At 42.4% G+C, this 16,171-nt stretch overlaps 1 protein-coding gene across 2 annotated transcripts in view; it reads right to left on the bottom strand.

The window, feature by feature from the left end:
- cables1 (Cdk5 and Abl enzyme substrate 1) overlaps window positions 1-16,171 on the bottom strand; it is a 170,248-nt gene that overhangs the window by 48,703 nt on the left and 105,374 nt on the right. For both annotated transcript variants that reach the window (XM_087986561.1, XM_087986560.1), the window contains 2 exons: window positions 6,529-6,685; window positions 1,418-1,521 (listed from right to left, as the gene is read on the bottom strand). In XM_087986561.1, coding sequence (XP_087842687.1) covers window positions 1,418-1,521; window positions 6,529-6,685 — 261 coding nt within the window. The remainder of the gene's footprint in view (window positions 1-1,417; window positions 1,522-6,528; window positions 6,686-16,171) is intronic.

Below are 16,171 nucleotides of genomic sequence, written 5' to 3' on the forward strand. Positions count from 1 at the left end.
TTTTGTGTTTTATAATTGGGAGTGGAGGAATTAAGGACTAAAACATTAGGATCCCTTTCATCACATCAAAACTTTGAACAAAGCGCTCATTTTACACCTTGGATGTTTGCTCGCTTTGTTACCTTCAGCAGCATGAATAAATAATCATATTCAGCCAGGTTCTAAACTGTAAAGAAAGCTCATTACTCAAGAGAGCTCAAGTTGCACCTCCACTGTTCTCTTGAGGGATAATAAATGATTGAAAGCAATGCAAAATGAATTATTCCCACAACAGTTTGCTCAACACATTTCTCCCAGCACGGTACAGTGCTAAGTTTGAGTGTACCAGAAAACTCATTTGATTTCTGTTCTATGCAGAGTTCATTTATCTCAGCCAGGGTAACATTAGGACCATTAAAACTGGTCAGAGGACTTGGAGAAAAGGGACTAAGTTGGCCTGATTGCATGAGCAAGTTGACTTCAGTTGGAGCTAGTTTGTCACCCTGACCAGGGAGCTCTGTAAAGGTTTGATCACTTGGCCCAGTGTGCTGGGTTGACCAGGCAGAAAGCCCAAGTGAATACCGTAAATAACAGCTGCTTGCCTCCCCAGTGGCTGTTCTCAGCAGAGTCCCAAGAGGAAGAGAGAGAGTTGATTCAGATTCTTGCACAGTCAGGGGAGCAGACGGGAGCATTCCTGCTCCTCTCCCCTCGAGGGGGATAGGCAACTTAAGAAAAACAAACTACTACTGCACAGACTGGGCGCTGGAAGCCCCACAGCTAAATTCATCCGTAGTGCACCCGTTACGTGACCCAATTAGGCAGCAATTTCCACATCAGTGACTTCTGCCAGAAATTCTGCAGGTTGCTTGTGAAGCGATGGGTACTGCATGTGACAACATCAATATTCAAAAAAGCCTACAACATTCACTGCCTGGATTCACATGTCAATACAACTTTGGCAAGATACCAGAGAGGAAACTACACACAAGGAATTCAGTATAAGTAGTGCTTCATGAGGGAATGGAAATTCAAAACAGATCAGGTGCATTTTTTCTACTTATTGCTAACTTCCAATTTTAAACTAGTTTTGGAAATCTGAATGCCCCATTTTTAAACTTTCATTCCTTGCCGTTTGGATATCTTGGCAACTTTTACTTGGATCACCTTGGCGAATCCGCCTCACATCTTTGAAAACATAGCCTTGAGGTCTCTTTTCCAGAGGAAGCAAGTTTAACCATCCCTCACATCGCTTCATATCTATTCACAATACTTTCTTGACAGTTTGAATGGATATGCATGTTTCACAATAATACTTCTGCAGTGATGCTCTGTGCTAACACTTGCACAGAAACAGGGATATATTAGCAAAGCTGCAAATATGATTTCTACAGCCTCATGGTTGCATACAGCTCCACAAAACTATTACATAGGCACCTACCATATAGGAAGGGAAGATCAGAACTCTTTTATGTTTTCCACATGGCCACTGTGGGTCATCCAGCAGGTTTGGATCATATTCCGCAAACTCCAATACTTCATTGCCTAGAATAAAATCTCAGCATTATTTTTATCTTCCTAGAATCACTCTATTTGTGTTTTTTGCACAGAATCATACAAGCGTCACCGAGCATAAACAGTATTCCAGCACAATTTTACAATCCCCAATTCCTCACATTTTGAAAAATACACTTGAGATCAGATGTTGCAGATAGATTTATGACACTTGGTTCATATACATGCTGCATATGGAGCATATTTCTGATCTCCAGACTGCAGAAAGGAGAGCGGGGTGCTGCAGAAGGCTGCAACACAGATTTATGAGTACAATACCAGGTACCGGTGGTACGAATATTGAACTCTCTGCCACAAAAAGTGGTTGGAATGAACAGTACAAAGCACAGGAGATATATTTAAGGGGAAACTAGACAAGCACAAGGGAGAAAGGAATGGAGGCTTACAACGGTAGATTTAGGTGAGAATGTGGAGGTAGATTTAGGTGAGAAAGTGGAGGTAGATTTAGGTGAGAAATTGGAGGTAGATTTAGGTGAGAATGTGGAGGCAGATCTAGGTGAGAATGTGGAGGCAGATCTAGGTGAGAAATTGGAGGAAGTAAACACAGGCATGGACTAGTTGGACTGAATGGTCTTGTTGTCCTATATAATGTAGTCTAATGTAACAGAGCTTGGATTTTACAGCAAGAGTAAAGAGGCTGCCGTTCTTTTCCCTCAGAAGCTGACAGCTGAGGTATAGAGGAGAGTGAAATTATGACGGGGTTCAATAGGGTTGATGTAGCGAGGTATTTCCAGTTACAGGCAAATCCAAAACTTGGGGCCACAAATAAAATATTTAATTACTATTAAATCCAATCATAAATTAAGCAGGAACTTCTTTCACCAAGCATGTTTAAATGTGAAACTTGAAACAAGAGTTGAGGCAAATAGCACAGATGCATTTAATGATCAGAAGGACACATTGACAGGTTTAGATGAAGTATAGTGGGACAAGGCTTAGATAAAGCATTTACACCAAAAGAACCAGGTGAGCCAAATAGCCCCCTCCCATGCTATAAATTCTTATTATGTGCATACATTAATGTATCTGTGGTGAAATATATACTTATATGAACATTGCATACTATGATGTTTCTGAGTTAATGACAGGAATGGAAACTTAGGAAATGGAGTCGGCCATTCAGCCCATCCAGCCTGCCCAGCTATTCAATGCGTCAATGTTCCACATCCTACATTCTAGTATACCATTGATAATCAGAACCCTATCAAGTTCTACCGAAGTTAAAAAAATTCTAATCCTAGACTTAAATGGCATCGTTCTTATTTTCAAAAAAAGTCCATCCTGTTTCTAGACTTCCCTACCAGGAGAAACATCTTACCTGCTTCTATCCTTTAAGTATTTTGCATCCTGTTTGAATGCTCAGATGCGATATTTAAGCCACCCACCTAAAATAAACTAATTAATAATTCAAATCATCAAAAAGGTCAATTATATAATAGTACAAATACCCTGAGATGTGAGCCTGCTGCTGTTCCAGTAGTTTCACTAAAACTGTGCAACAGCTTTCTGGAATCTATCAGACCAGAAATTAAATATCAAACACATCACAGCCTCCCCTCAAGTCAATCCAATATAGATCGATAAACAATTGCTGGTAGAACATTTTTTCAGTATTCATTTATGGGATGTGGGTGCCACTGGCTGGCCAGCCAGCATTTATTGCCCATCCCCAGATGTCCTTGAGAAGGTGACAGCGAGCCACCTCTTGATGGTTACAGTCCCCTTTCTGTAGGTAGACCCACCGTACCCATTTGGAAGGGAATTCCAGGATTCTGACCCAGTGACAATAAAGGAATGGTGATATAGTTCTAAATCAGGACAATGAGTGATTTGAGGGGAAAATTTGGAGGTGATGGTGCCCTCATGTAACATTTGTGCTTGACATTTAGATAGAAGTGATCATGGTTGGGAAAACACATTGGTGACTTTCTGCAGTGCATCTTGTAGATGGTACATACTGCTGCTATTCAGTGATGGTGGTGGGGGCCTCAGTGTTCATGGGTGGGTGATGTCAAGCAAATTGCTTTGTGCTAGATGGTCTCAAGTCTCCAGAGTGTGGTGTTGGAGCTGTACTCATGCAGACAAATGGAGAGTATTCCACTACACTCCTGAATTGTGCCTTATATGTGGAGGACAGGCTTTGGGGAAGTCAAGTGATGAGTTATTCGCTAGACTGCTGAATTGCTCTTGTGGCCAAAGCATACACATAGCTGGTTCAGATTAGTTTCTGGTCAACAGTCACCTCCAGGACATTGCTAAAAGGGAGATTCACTGATGGTTACACCATTGAAAAATTACAATTTGTTTTGTGGCAGGAATGACTCCAACTAGCAGAGAGCTTCCCCCACTCACCCCCCAATTTCCCCACTCAGTGAAACGTGTTTCTGATGTCAAGGCCTGTCACTCTCAAGTCACTTTTGCAATTCAACTCTCTTGTCCATGCTTGAACTAAGGCTGTAATGAGGTCAGGAGCTATATGGCTCTGGCAGACTATAAACTGAACATCAGTGAGCAGGTTATTGCTATGTAAATGCTGCTAGAGTGCACTATTGATGGTTATCTTCTATCTAGATACTCACAATCAAGAGTAGACAGATGGGCTGGTAATAAGCTGTGTTGCATTTGTGTACTTTGATCATGGTTAGAATTTGATCCAAACTTTGAAAGTTCATGATGTCAGGACAATGCACTCTCATCTGCCAAAATATATCATTGTTTTCAGATGCTCAATTTTCTCAGAAGAGAACCAACATCACTCTGAGCTGCCTCACAGTGTCAGAAACCCGAGTTTGATTCCAGCCTCGGGCGACTGACTGTGTGGAGTTTGCACAGTCTCCCCGTGTCTGCATGGGTTTCCTCCAGGTGCTCAGCTTTCCTCCCACGGTCCAAAGATGTGAGGGTTAGGTGAATTGGCCATGCTAAACTGTACATAGTGTTAAGGGATGTATAGGTTAGGTGCATTAGTCAGGGGAAATGTAGGGTATTGGGTCTGGTTGGGATACTCTTCAAAGGGGTGGTGTGGACTTGTTGGGCCAAAGGGCCTGTTCTAATTCTAATTCTGTAGGAATTCTAATTCTAACTCCTGCAGAACAACCTTCAATCTGCTTTATGGAAAGTAAGGTCTTTGTTCACAAGAGGTTAATGATCCTTCAGTTCAAGAGGAGCCCTACAGACATCAGACTATCAGGACCACAGCCCAAGTCCAGGCTCCTCTTCCCAACAAAATACCATTCTTACAAATCCAAAGAGAACACTTTCTGGAAGAACAGTGAAGCCTCCAGATTGTTCTTTAATGGGTGCAGGACAGAGAATAATGCTAAATATAAATACATAAACAAATGTACAACAACATAATGATGAGGGGATAAAAGATTTGAGACAGGATATTGTGAATGAATCTATAATGAATGATTTTTGATTAAATACAGTAAGCATACCCTAAGTGTTGATGTCAAAGAGACTTTGACAGAGCAAAGAAACCACTTGTAGGAGGCAGCCCCGGAACTATCCTGCAGCTCCTTACTGTCTGTAGTGATGTAGGACATACTCATGTAAGCAATAAACTTCAAACTGTCGCTTCAATGAGATTCTTCTAGTTACTGGGGAAAGGAGGGCACAGTCTTATCAGACCATGGGGCTGCTCCCTCATTAGAGAGAGATGACTGCTGATGGTTTAACCCAAGGGTCCACTCCTCAGGCGAGGGGAGAGGTTGGGAAGAAGAATCCTTTATAATAATCACAGCTGGTGTGGGAATTGAACCCAAGCTGTTGGCATTCCTCTGCATCACAAACCAGCAGTCCAGCCAACTGAGCTAACTGACCAGTGAAGGCAGGAGGATATCCTAATCAACACTAATTCTACTTCAGGCGCTAGAGATAGACTTTGGCAGCCAGGACAGGAGTCACTTACTGCAGAACACCCAGGTTCAGACCTGCAGTTGTAGTCTCAGCTTTTACATTGTTTGCACTGATCAACCGACAATGTCAGAGTCCCCTGATCATTTTACAATCTTGCAGCCTATTGCAGAATATTAAACACACACAAAGATTGAATTTTGTATTCTGTCACCTATTTGAACCTTAAGACAACATACTGGGGTGCCACTAGTATTTGCACTCTGCCCAGAGACATATTGCTGAAACAATATTTCAAAGGGGATGGTACTGAATGGTTGTCAGGTGGCACAAGTTTCAAAAGGAACACAATAGCATGGTAGATAAATATGTTGAAGAGGTACTGGGTCCCACAGATATGGACACACACACACGACACACATGTTCCAACATTATCAATAGCCAGGACAACAGAGATGCTCCAACTCATATCAGATTAGGAAGGGATGGGAATTGAATATTAGCACACAGCCCCACTCTCATTCACTATCGGATTATGTCTTTTGAAGTATTCATGTTTGGATGAGGGTAAATGGTGGTCAGAAAAACACTCACTCCTAGATGACAGCAGCCACTGAACATGAATGCCTATGGTGCTACCTCAATATTTATCAACACCTTTGGGGGAATTGGAAGAATTTCCAAAAAGAATAGCATTTGAATCACAACACTGTGTGTCTGATTGCTCTGGTAGTAAGAAACAGGAGGAGGGATGTTAGTGAGGAGCATGAATATCCATCACCCATGTCACTAAACATCTGTTTCACTCACAGACTGACTTTCTCCAGTCACATACAGCGACTGAGAAACTAGACCTAAGGAAGCCGAAGTGTACAAACACCCTCAGCTACTTCATTATTCTCACTAGGTCTACCACATAGCATCTTCCACAAAATAAGTCCTTTGATGACATTCAGTCCATATGATCTTTACTTCTGTTTCAGTTTCATCCAAGCAGAAGCGTGAGATGTTTTTGCCTGACAGTGGTACTTCTTCTAGTTGATTACAATCCTCCTGTTCTATGCAAGTCTGAAAACTGAAAGAAGTGTAAGTAGCACATGCTTATTCCTGTTAGTTAGTTACCAGTGTCAATGTTTCCTTGGGTACTGTTTGCCCTTCCAAGGGGAAGATTGCGATGGCTGCTGTTCCGAAACTGGGATAATGAAGCTGTAGAATCTATTGTATTCCTCCTGCCACCCAGGACATTGGTTGGATAAAGAAACTGAGTGTACGAAACAGTCTGTGAGGAAGAAGTTTAAAAATATGCATCAGCAAATTTTATTCTGTGTCTTATTCTGACCGAATTGTCAGCTGCTAGTCTCTGGTATAAAATATAAATGAAGCTGCATTGGTAATGATACAGCCTTATAATTAGTTTCTGAAGTATCATCGTTCTTGCAAATACATTTTCATCATTAAAACTTCACTGGTCCTCTCAGTGAACTCATATCTTCTCACATTTTGGGAAGAAAGCCATGAATGAAACACTACTAACAAGATATCAGATTACTGCAAGTTAAGGAATGTCTGAACTTGTAAAGACAAATGTATAAGAAAACCTTCCAACAAATTAATGCTGTTTCAGGTCTGAATTCACTGTGTTAAGTCAAAGTGCTGCTCGCTCTCTCCCTCTCTGCTTTTTTGTGTTGTGTATGAGGATGACAAATAATGATCTTGTACAATTTCATCCAAGTTTCTGATCTGAACAGAAATCCTCTAGTAACAAATTGTCCCACTCAGACAGGCCATTAGAATAACAGGTACCAAAAATGGAAATGTCACAGGTTCACTTACTGTCCAACATGTACTTTTGATGTTTCTCAGAAACACTTCTGTGATGAATTATATGAAAAGACAGGGAAAACTTAGATAGTTATACCCTCAGCAGGAAAGATTATGGAGAGACTTGATCGCAGTTTTAGATTAGATTAGATTCCCTACAGTGTGGAAACAGGCCACACCAACCCTCCAAAGAGTAACCCACCCAGACCGATTTCCCTCTGACTAATGCACCTAACACTATGGGCAATTTAGTATGGCCAACTCACCTGACCTGCACATCTTTGGACTGTGGGAGGAAACCGGAGCACCCGGAGGAAACCCATGCAGACACTGGAAGAATGTGCAAACTCCACACATTTAAGAATTAAAGGGCTTTTGATGGAATAGATAGGAAGAAACTATTTCCACTAGCAGGACGATGTAAAATCAGTAAGACCATAAGAAACAGGAGTGGCAATAAGGCCATTCGGCCCATCGAGTCCATTTCGGCATTCAATGGGCATTTCAACGCCACTTACCTGCACTTTCCCCATATCCCTTAATTCCTTGCGAGATTAAGAATTTATCAATCTCTGCCTTGAAGACATTTAACATCCCAGCCTCCATTGCGCTCAGTGGCAATGAATTCCTACAGGCCCACCACTCTCTGGCTGAAGAAATGTTTCCTCATTTCCGTTCTAAATTGACCCGCTCTAATTCTAAGGTTGTGCCCACGAGTTCTAGTATCCCCACCTGACGGAAACAATTTCCCAGTATCCACCCTCTCTCAGCCAAGTATTATCTTGTAACTTTCTATTAGATCTCCCCTCAACCCTCTAAACTCTAATGAATACAATCCCAGGATCCTCAGCCATTCATCGTATGTTAGGCCTACCATTCCAGGGATCATCCGTGTGAATCTCCGCTCTACACGCTCCAGTGCCAGTATATCCTTCCTGAGGTGGGGGGCCCAGAATTAGACACATTATTCTAAATGGGGTCTAACCAGATCTTTATAAAGTCTCAGGAGCACATCACTGCTTTTACATTCCAACCCTCTTGAGATAAATGACATTACATTTGCTTTCTTAAACACAGACTCAACCTACGAGTCAACTTTTAGAGAATCCTGGATTAACACTCCCAGATCCCTTTGTACTTTGGCTTTATGAATTTTCTCACTGTTTATAAAATAGTCCATGCCTGTGTTCTTTTTTCCAAAGTGCAAGACCCCCCATTTGCTCACACTGAATTTCATCAGCCATTTCTTGGACCATTCTCCTAAACCGTCTAAATCTTTCTGCAGCCTCCCCACCGCCTCAGAACTACCTGCCTGTCCACCTAACTTCGTATCATCGGCAAACTTCGCCAGAATGTCCCCAGTCCCTTCATCCAGATCGTTTATATATAAAGTGAACAGCTGCGGCCCCAACATTGAACCCTGTGGGACACCACTTGTCACCGGCTGCCATTCCAAAAAAGAACCTTTAGTCCCAACTCTCTATCTTCTGTCAGACAGCCAATCCTCAATCCATGCCAGTAGCTCACCTCGAACACCATGGACCCTCACCTTACTCAGCAGCCTCCTGGGAGGCACTTTATCAAAGGCCTTTTGGAAGTCTGGGTAGATAACATCCACTGGGTTTCCCTGTTCTAACCTACTTGTTATCTCTCAAAGAATTCTAACAGGTTTGTCAGGCACGACCTTCCCTTATTAAATACATGTTGGCTTGTTCTAATTTAGAAATCTCATCCTTATTTTACCTATGACTGAGATTAGGCTAATCAGCCTATAATTTTCCATCTCTTGTCTTGATCCTTTCTTGAAAAAGGGGGTTACAGCAATTTTCCAACCATCTCAGACTTCCCCCGACTCCAGTGACTTTTGAAAGATTCCAACCAACACCTCCGCTATTTCTTTTGCCACCTCCCTCAGAACTCTAGGACGTAGCCCTTCCGGGCCAGGAGCTTTATCAGTTTTTAGACCTTTTAGCTTATCAAACATTTTCTCCTTTGTAATTGCCACCATACTCAACTCTGCCCCTTGACTCTTCTTAATTGTCGAGATATTACTCATGTCTTCCACTGTGAAGACTAACACAATGTATTTATAAGTTCTTCAGCTATTTCCTTATCTCCCAGCACTAGCTTTCCTGCATTAATTTGGAGCAACTCAATCTCGACTTGTGCCTCACGTTTGTTTCTTATGTATTAAAAGAAACTTTTACTATCATTTCTAATATTACTGGCTAGCTTACCTTCGTATTTGAGCCTCTCCTTCCTTATTTCTCTCTTTGTTATCCTCTGTTTTTGTATTCTTCCAAATCTTCTGATTTCCCAGTGCTCTTGGCCACTTTATCGGCTCTCCCTTTTTCTGTGATACATTTCCTGAGTTCCTTCGTCAGCCATGGTTGTGTAATTCCTCAACCCCCCCGCTTACTCTTTCTTTTCTTTGGGATGAACCTCTGTACTGTGTCCTCAATTACACCAAAAACTCCTGCCATTGTTGCTCCGTCTTCCCCACTAGGCTCTGCTTCCAGTCAATTTTCGTCAGTTCCTCTCATACCCCTGTAATTACCTTTATTTAACTGTAACACCATTACATTGGATTTTGCCTTCTCTTTTGCAAACTGCAGACTGAACTCTACCATATTATGATCGCTGCCTCCTAAGTGTTCCCTGACTTTAAGATCTTTATAAAGTCTTGCTCATTACATAGCATGATGTCCAGAATAGCCAAGTAGACTCAATTATAGGATTTTTATTATTTATTTATGGGATGTGGAAGTCACTGGCTAGGCCAACATTTGTTGGCGATCCATAATTGCCCAGAGGGCTGTTCAGAGGTAACCACATTGCTGTTGGTCTGCAGGCACGTTTATACCAGAACGGGCAAGATTGGCAGCTTCCTTCTCCTAAAAGGGGGACTGGTGAACCAGATGGGTTTTCCAACAATCAGCAACAATTTCACGGCCGTCATTAGATTCTTAGCCAGTCATGGTGGGGTTCAAACCCGGGTCCCCAAAATATTACTCTGGATTACTAGCCTAGCCATAATACCACAAGACCATCACGTCCCCAGGATAATTGAGAGGTCTGGGGTTATCAAGAAGACCTTCTCTGCAGAGAAGGTCGAAGATTTCAAGACATGCTGCCATGGAAGAATGAGTGGAAATTACAAACAAAAACAGAAATCACGGGAAAAACCCAACAGACCCGGCAGCAGCTATGGAGAGATAGCATGATTAATGTTTCAGGACTAGTGACCCTTCTTCAGAACATGGAAATTGCTCCTTACATGTTAAATGTTGGCCAACACAGTAGTAATAAGGATCACAGAAATTTCACAGCATAGAAAGAGGCCAGAATGTCCGTGCTGGCTCGCTACAAGAGCAACTCTTATTCGTTCACCAACCTCTTCACTTCAGTTCATTAGCCAATTCTTGATTGAATCAGTCTCTATCGCACTTTCAGACAGGGCACTGCAGCTTCTTATCATGCACTGCGTAACAAGGTTTTCATTTTGCCAATTACCTAAAATTGGTGTCTGCTGTCCTCAACCCTACTGCCAAAGCAACCCATTTTTCTCGCTCTACTTTGTTCAGACTCCAACTGATTTTAAAAAATTTTATCAAAACTCCTCTCAACTGTCTCTTTGCCCAGGAAACAGTTCCAGCTTCCCCACCCAAAGTCTCTCAACCCTGGATCTATTATCCTTTTTGCACCCTCTAATCCTTTGCTCCCTTTCTGAAATAATGGTCTAAGGGAGGATTCACCAGCGTTTGACACAGATCCATCCTTGCTTTTGTACTCCACAGGAACAGAAGAGTTAGGAGCAGGAGTAGGCCATTTGGCCCTTCGAACCTGACCTGACATTAAATAAGATCAGGTTGATGTGATTATAGTTTTAATTTCCCTTTCCTGTTGACCCCCATAGTCCTTCACTTGCTTGTCAATCAAAGATCTAACTTAGCCTTAAATAAATTCAGTAACCACCCTCCACTGTCCTCTGGAGATGGTATTCTACAAACTAGTGATCATCAGAGAAGAAAAAAAGCTTTCTTCATCTCCATTTCAAAAAGTAGAACTCTTATTCTTTAATTGTGTTCCCTCAAGAGGGACAAGAGGAACAGATTCCCAGCATCCACCTTATCAAGTTCCCTGAGGATCTTACATGTTTCAATAAATTCATGTGAAACTCTAATGGGCACAGACCCAATTTATTCAAACTGTCTTCATAAGATAAGCCCTTTATCCCAGGAATGAGTCAAGTGAGCCTTCTCTAAACCACTGCAAAAGCAATTATATACTTTCCCAATAAGCAGACCTCAACTACACAGTACTTCAAATATGGTCTTACCGAGGTTGTACAATTACAATAACATTTCCCTAAATTTATATTCCATTCCTCTTGCATTAATTCCGACATTCCATTCGACTTCCTAATCACCTACAATATCCGCATGCTAACGTTTTGGAACTCACGCACCAGAAACATCCAGATCATTTTGTACCAATGATTTCTGCAACTTTTCTTTATTTAAGTACAATTTTTTTGTTCTTCCTGTCAAAGTCGACAATTTCACATTTTGTCACATAACATTCCATCTGTCAAATATCTGCTCATTCACTTAAGCTAACTAGATCCCTCTGATTTGGAGATGCCGGTGTTGGACTGGGGTGTACAAAGTTAAAAATCACTCAATACCAGGTTATAGTCCAACAGGTTTAATTGGAAGCACTAGCTTTTGGAGTGCATTTTACTACCTCTCTACAGCCCTACTTTCTTAACTATTTTGGTGTCTTGGCAAATTCAGTTACCGTACATTCAGTCCCATTATCCAAATCAGGGATAGAGACTGTAAATAGTTGATAGCTCAGTACTGATCCCTGCGACCTCCACTAGGTACAGCTTGTCAATCCAAAAAATACCCCACTTATCACTAATGTCTGCTTCCCATTAGCTAAGCCAGTCCTTCATTCATCCAAATTCACCCCTACCATGATGTCATTTTTTTTTGCATAGTAACCTTCGGTTATCAAATGCCTTTCGGACATTTACGTACACCACTTCTATAGATTCTTATTGATCCATTTTCCTTGATACATAAGAATTAGAAGCAGCAGTAAGCAATGCAACGCCTTGAGCCTGCTCCACTATTTAGTATGATCACGGCTGATCTCAGCTCAGCCTCAACTCCATTCTCCTTTCTTGTGTCCACAACACTTTAGCCCACTGTAAATTAAAAATCTCCTAACTGAATTTACTCAACATCCTGACATCCACTACATCTGGGGTGATGAATTCCATTGATACATGAGCATTTTAAAGTAACTGTAGTGACTGTAATGAGGTCAGCCAGATGGACCTCATAGAATATGTGCTCCCTGATTGGGGTTGTTAATCCGGTCCAATCAGGGAGCCCTGGCTGACAGATATAAAGAAGAGTGTTTTGATTTAATCCCTGCCCTCCCCCTCACTGTTTTGATCACACAGCACTGCCCTTTGATGTGAAGGGCAGTGTTTGTCACTGGCCACCCGGGTGTTTTCCTATCTACCTGGTGGTGGAAATTGAATAAAAAATTCGTGCACTTTGTGTCCTTCACTGTGTTTCACACGTATACACACACACCATGGGTGCTGGGGATAAAATAAGCACTACCACACTTAGGTGATAGTGTGGGGGTTAAATTAAAATAAATAAAATAAATAGAAGAAAAAAAGAAAGAAAAAAAAAAGATAAACAAGAGTGTTTTGATTTAATCCCTGCCCTCCCCTTCACTGTTTGATCACGCAGCATTACCCTTTGATGTGAAGGGCAGTGTTTGTCACTGGCCACTCAGGTGTTTTCCTGTCTTCCTGGTGGTGGAATTTGAATAAAGATTCGTGCACTTTGTGTCTTTCACTGTGTCTTCCACCTGCACACACACACCATGGGTGCTGGGGATAAAATAAGCACTACCACACTTAGGCGGTAGTGTGGGGGTTAATATAAAAAAAGGGAAAAAAAAAATCAGGGGAAAAAAAAGAAAAAAAAAGAAAAAAAAGAAAAAAATAAATAAACAAGAGTGTTTTGATTTAATCCCTGCCCTCCCCTTCACTGTTTGATCACACAGCATTGCCCTTTGATGTGAAGGGCACTGCTTATCACTGGCCACTCGGGTGTTTCTTTGCTTCCTGCTGGTGGAAACCGAATAAAGATTTGTGCACCTTGTGCCTTTCACTGTGTCTCACACCCGCACACACACAACACGGGTGCGGGGGGAAAAAAATAAACAAGAGTGTCGGGATTCTGTTCACTCGGAGAGCTGGCTCTGAGGGAGCTGGAGAAAGTGAGGACTGCAGATGTTGGAGAATCAGAGTAGATAAAATGTGGCTCTGGAAAAAAGCACAGCAGGTCAAACAGATGGAGAGTTCGGCGTTTCAGACAGGATCCTTCATCAGACCGAAGGGTCCCGCCAAAACGTAAACTCTACCTGCTCCTCTGATGCTGCCTGACTTGCTGTGCTTTTTCCAGTGCGACACTTCATTGACTTTGAGCAAGTTAGATAAGTATCGAGAATTCGCCACGTTCAAATAAAGGGGGACTTTGGATACCAGCCTCTGTAGAGTTACTTCAGTAATTTCTCATCAGTTTTAAGTCTGCTACCCCTTATTCTTGCCTCTGTCTTGCTCTGTGTAACACCTTTACTTTAGAAAAATGCCCAAAGCTAAACACAACAACTATAGGCCAATCATTTGATCTTGATACTGGAAAAGCTTTTAGAAATTATAGTTTGGGACAAATGTGAACTAAATGGAAAATCCACCATGGATTTGCTACATTCATGTTTCACTAACTTGCTTTCTATTTTAGATGAAAAAAAAACAGAGGGGGTTAATGAGGATCACATAGTTAATATAGTGTACACATCAGGTTTTTGATAAAGTCCTGCATAACATGCTTGCCAGCACAACTGAAGCCCATGCAATAAAAAGGTCAGTGACAGCAATCAATACCAAGTTGGGTAAGCAATAGGAAGTTGAAACTTTATTGCTGGAACAGCACAGCAGGTCAGGCAGCATCCAGGGAACAGGAGATTCGACGTTTCGGGCACAGGCCCTTCTTCAGGAATGAGCAGAGAGTGTTCAGCAGGAGAAGATAAAAGGTAGGGAGGAGGGACTTGGAGGAGGGGAGTTGGAAATGTGATAGGTGGAAAGAGGTCAAGGTGAGGGTGATAGGTCGGAGTAGGGTGGAGGCGGAGAGGTCAAGAAGAAGACTGCAGGTCAGGAAGGCGGTGCCGGGCTGGAAGGATCCGGCTGAGACAAGGTGGGGGGAGGGGGGATGAAGAAACTGGTGAAGTCCAAGTTCATCCCCTGCGGTTGGAGGGTTCCCAGTCGGAAGATAAGACGCTCCTCCTCCGACCGTCGGGTTGTTGTGGTTTGGCGGTGGATGAGTCCAATGACCTGCATATCCTCGGTGGAGTGGGAGGGGGAGTTGAAATGCTGTGCCACAGGTTGGTTGGGTTGGTTCGTCCGGGTGGCCCAGAGGTGCTCCCTGAAGAAGGGCCTGTGCCCGAAACGTCGAATCTCCTGTTCCCTGGATGCTGCCTGACCTGCTGTGCTGTTCCAGCAATAAAGTTTCAACTTTGATCTCCAGCATCTGCAGACCTCACTTTCTCCTCCTAAGCAATAGGAAACAGTGGGATGGAGAATGGTTGTTTCTCAGTCTGGAGCAAAGTGTTTGGTAAGCTTCCACAGGGGTTGGCATCGGATAAGTTCCTCTCTTGACCTGTTGCATAGACATTTCTTATGCTTTACCTGGCTTTCTATCACTGACATTAGCAATGAAGCTCAAGACTAAATTGTCACACCTCTTACCCACCGCTCCCCCTCCCCCACCCATAGGAATACACCTCAATTGCACCAAACTGTTGATTTTTCAAGAACAGGTCAGAGTTGTTCCAGTTTAGCCAGAGAAGCTTGGAGTCTACTTTACAGTCTTAGAATTCTACAGCACGAAAAAGGGCCATTGCCCACCCAATCTGTCTCGGTCAAAAGTAGCCACCTGACTATTCTAATCACATTTTCCAGGGCTTAGATGCACGTACACATCTAAATACTTCTTACATATTATGAAGGTTTCTGCCTCTCCCACCCTTTCATACAGGGAGTTCCAGATTTCCACCACCCTCTGGGTGAAATTGTTTTCCTTACAGCCTTTCAGACATGCCACTGCTCTGAAATATGGAGATATTTGTCCCAATGACTGTTGTTTTAAGAAAGTTGGAAACAAGTTTGGAATAGATGAGCCACAGAGCTCCTTCTGTACTATATAAAACCATAAGACATAGCAGCAGAAATTAAGCCATTCAGCCCTTCAAATCTGCTCCGCTATTCAATCATGGCTGATTCAACTCCATTTCAACCCCATTTTCCCACGTCCTCCCCATAACTTTTGATCCCCTTGGCGATCAAGAACTTACCTACCTCTATTTTAAATTTACTCAATGGCCTGGCCTCCACAGCATCCTATGGCAATGAATTCCACAGATTCACCACTTTCTGGCAAAAGAAATTTCTCCTGCTAAAGAAAATCTTCCCTTTACTCTAAGTCTATGCCCTCAGGTCCTTGTCTCTCCTGCCAATGGAAACATATTCCCAATGTCCACTCTGTCCACGCCATTCAGTATTTTGAAAATTTTAGTCAGATTCCTCTATCATCCTTCTATAAACCATCAAGTATAGCCCCAGAGTCCTCAAACATTCTTCATATGTCAAGCTTTTCAATCCTGGGATCATTATTGCGAACCTCCTCTGGACCCACTCCATGGCTAATCCATCTTTCCTGAGGTATGGGGCCCAAAATTGCTCACAATACTCTAAATTTGGTCTAAGCCTTATAAAGCCTCAAAATAGTACATCCCTTGTTTTACATTCTAGTCCTCTCAAAATGAATGGCAACATTGTATTTGCCTTCCTAAC

Source organism: Chiloscyllium plagiosum, unplaced genomic scaffold, assembly GCF_037043375.1.
Source record: "Chiloscyllium plagiosum isolate Xiang-an unplaced genomic scaffold, Cpla_swu_hap1 HiC_scaffold_4, whole genome shotgun sequence".
Classification (NCBI taxonomy): Eukaryota; Metazoa; Chordata; class Chondrichthyes; order Orectolobiformes; family Hemiscylliidae; genus Chiloscyllium; species Chiloscyllium plagiosum.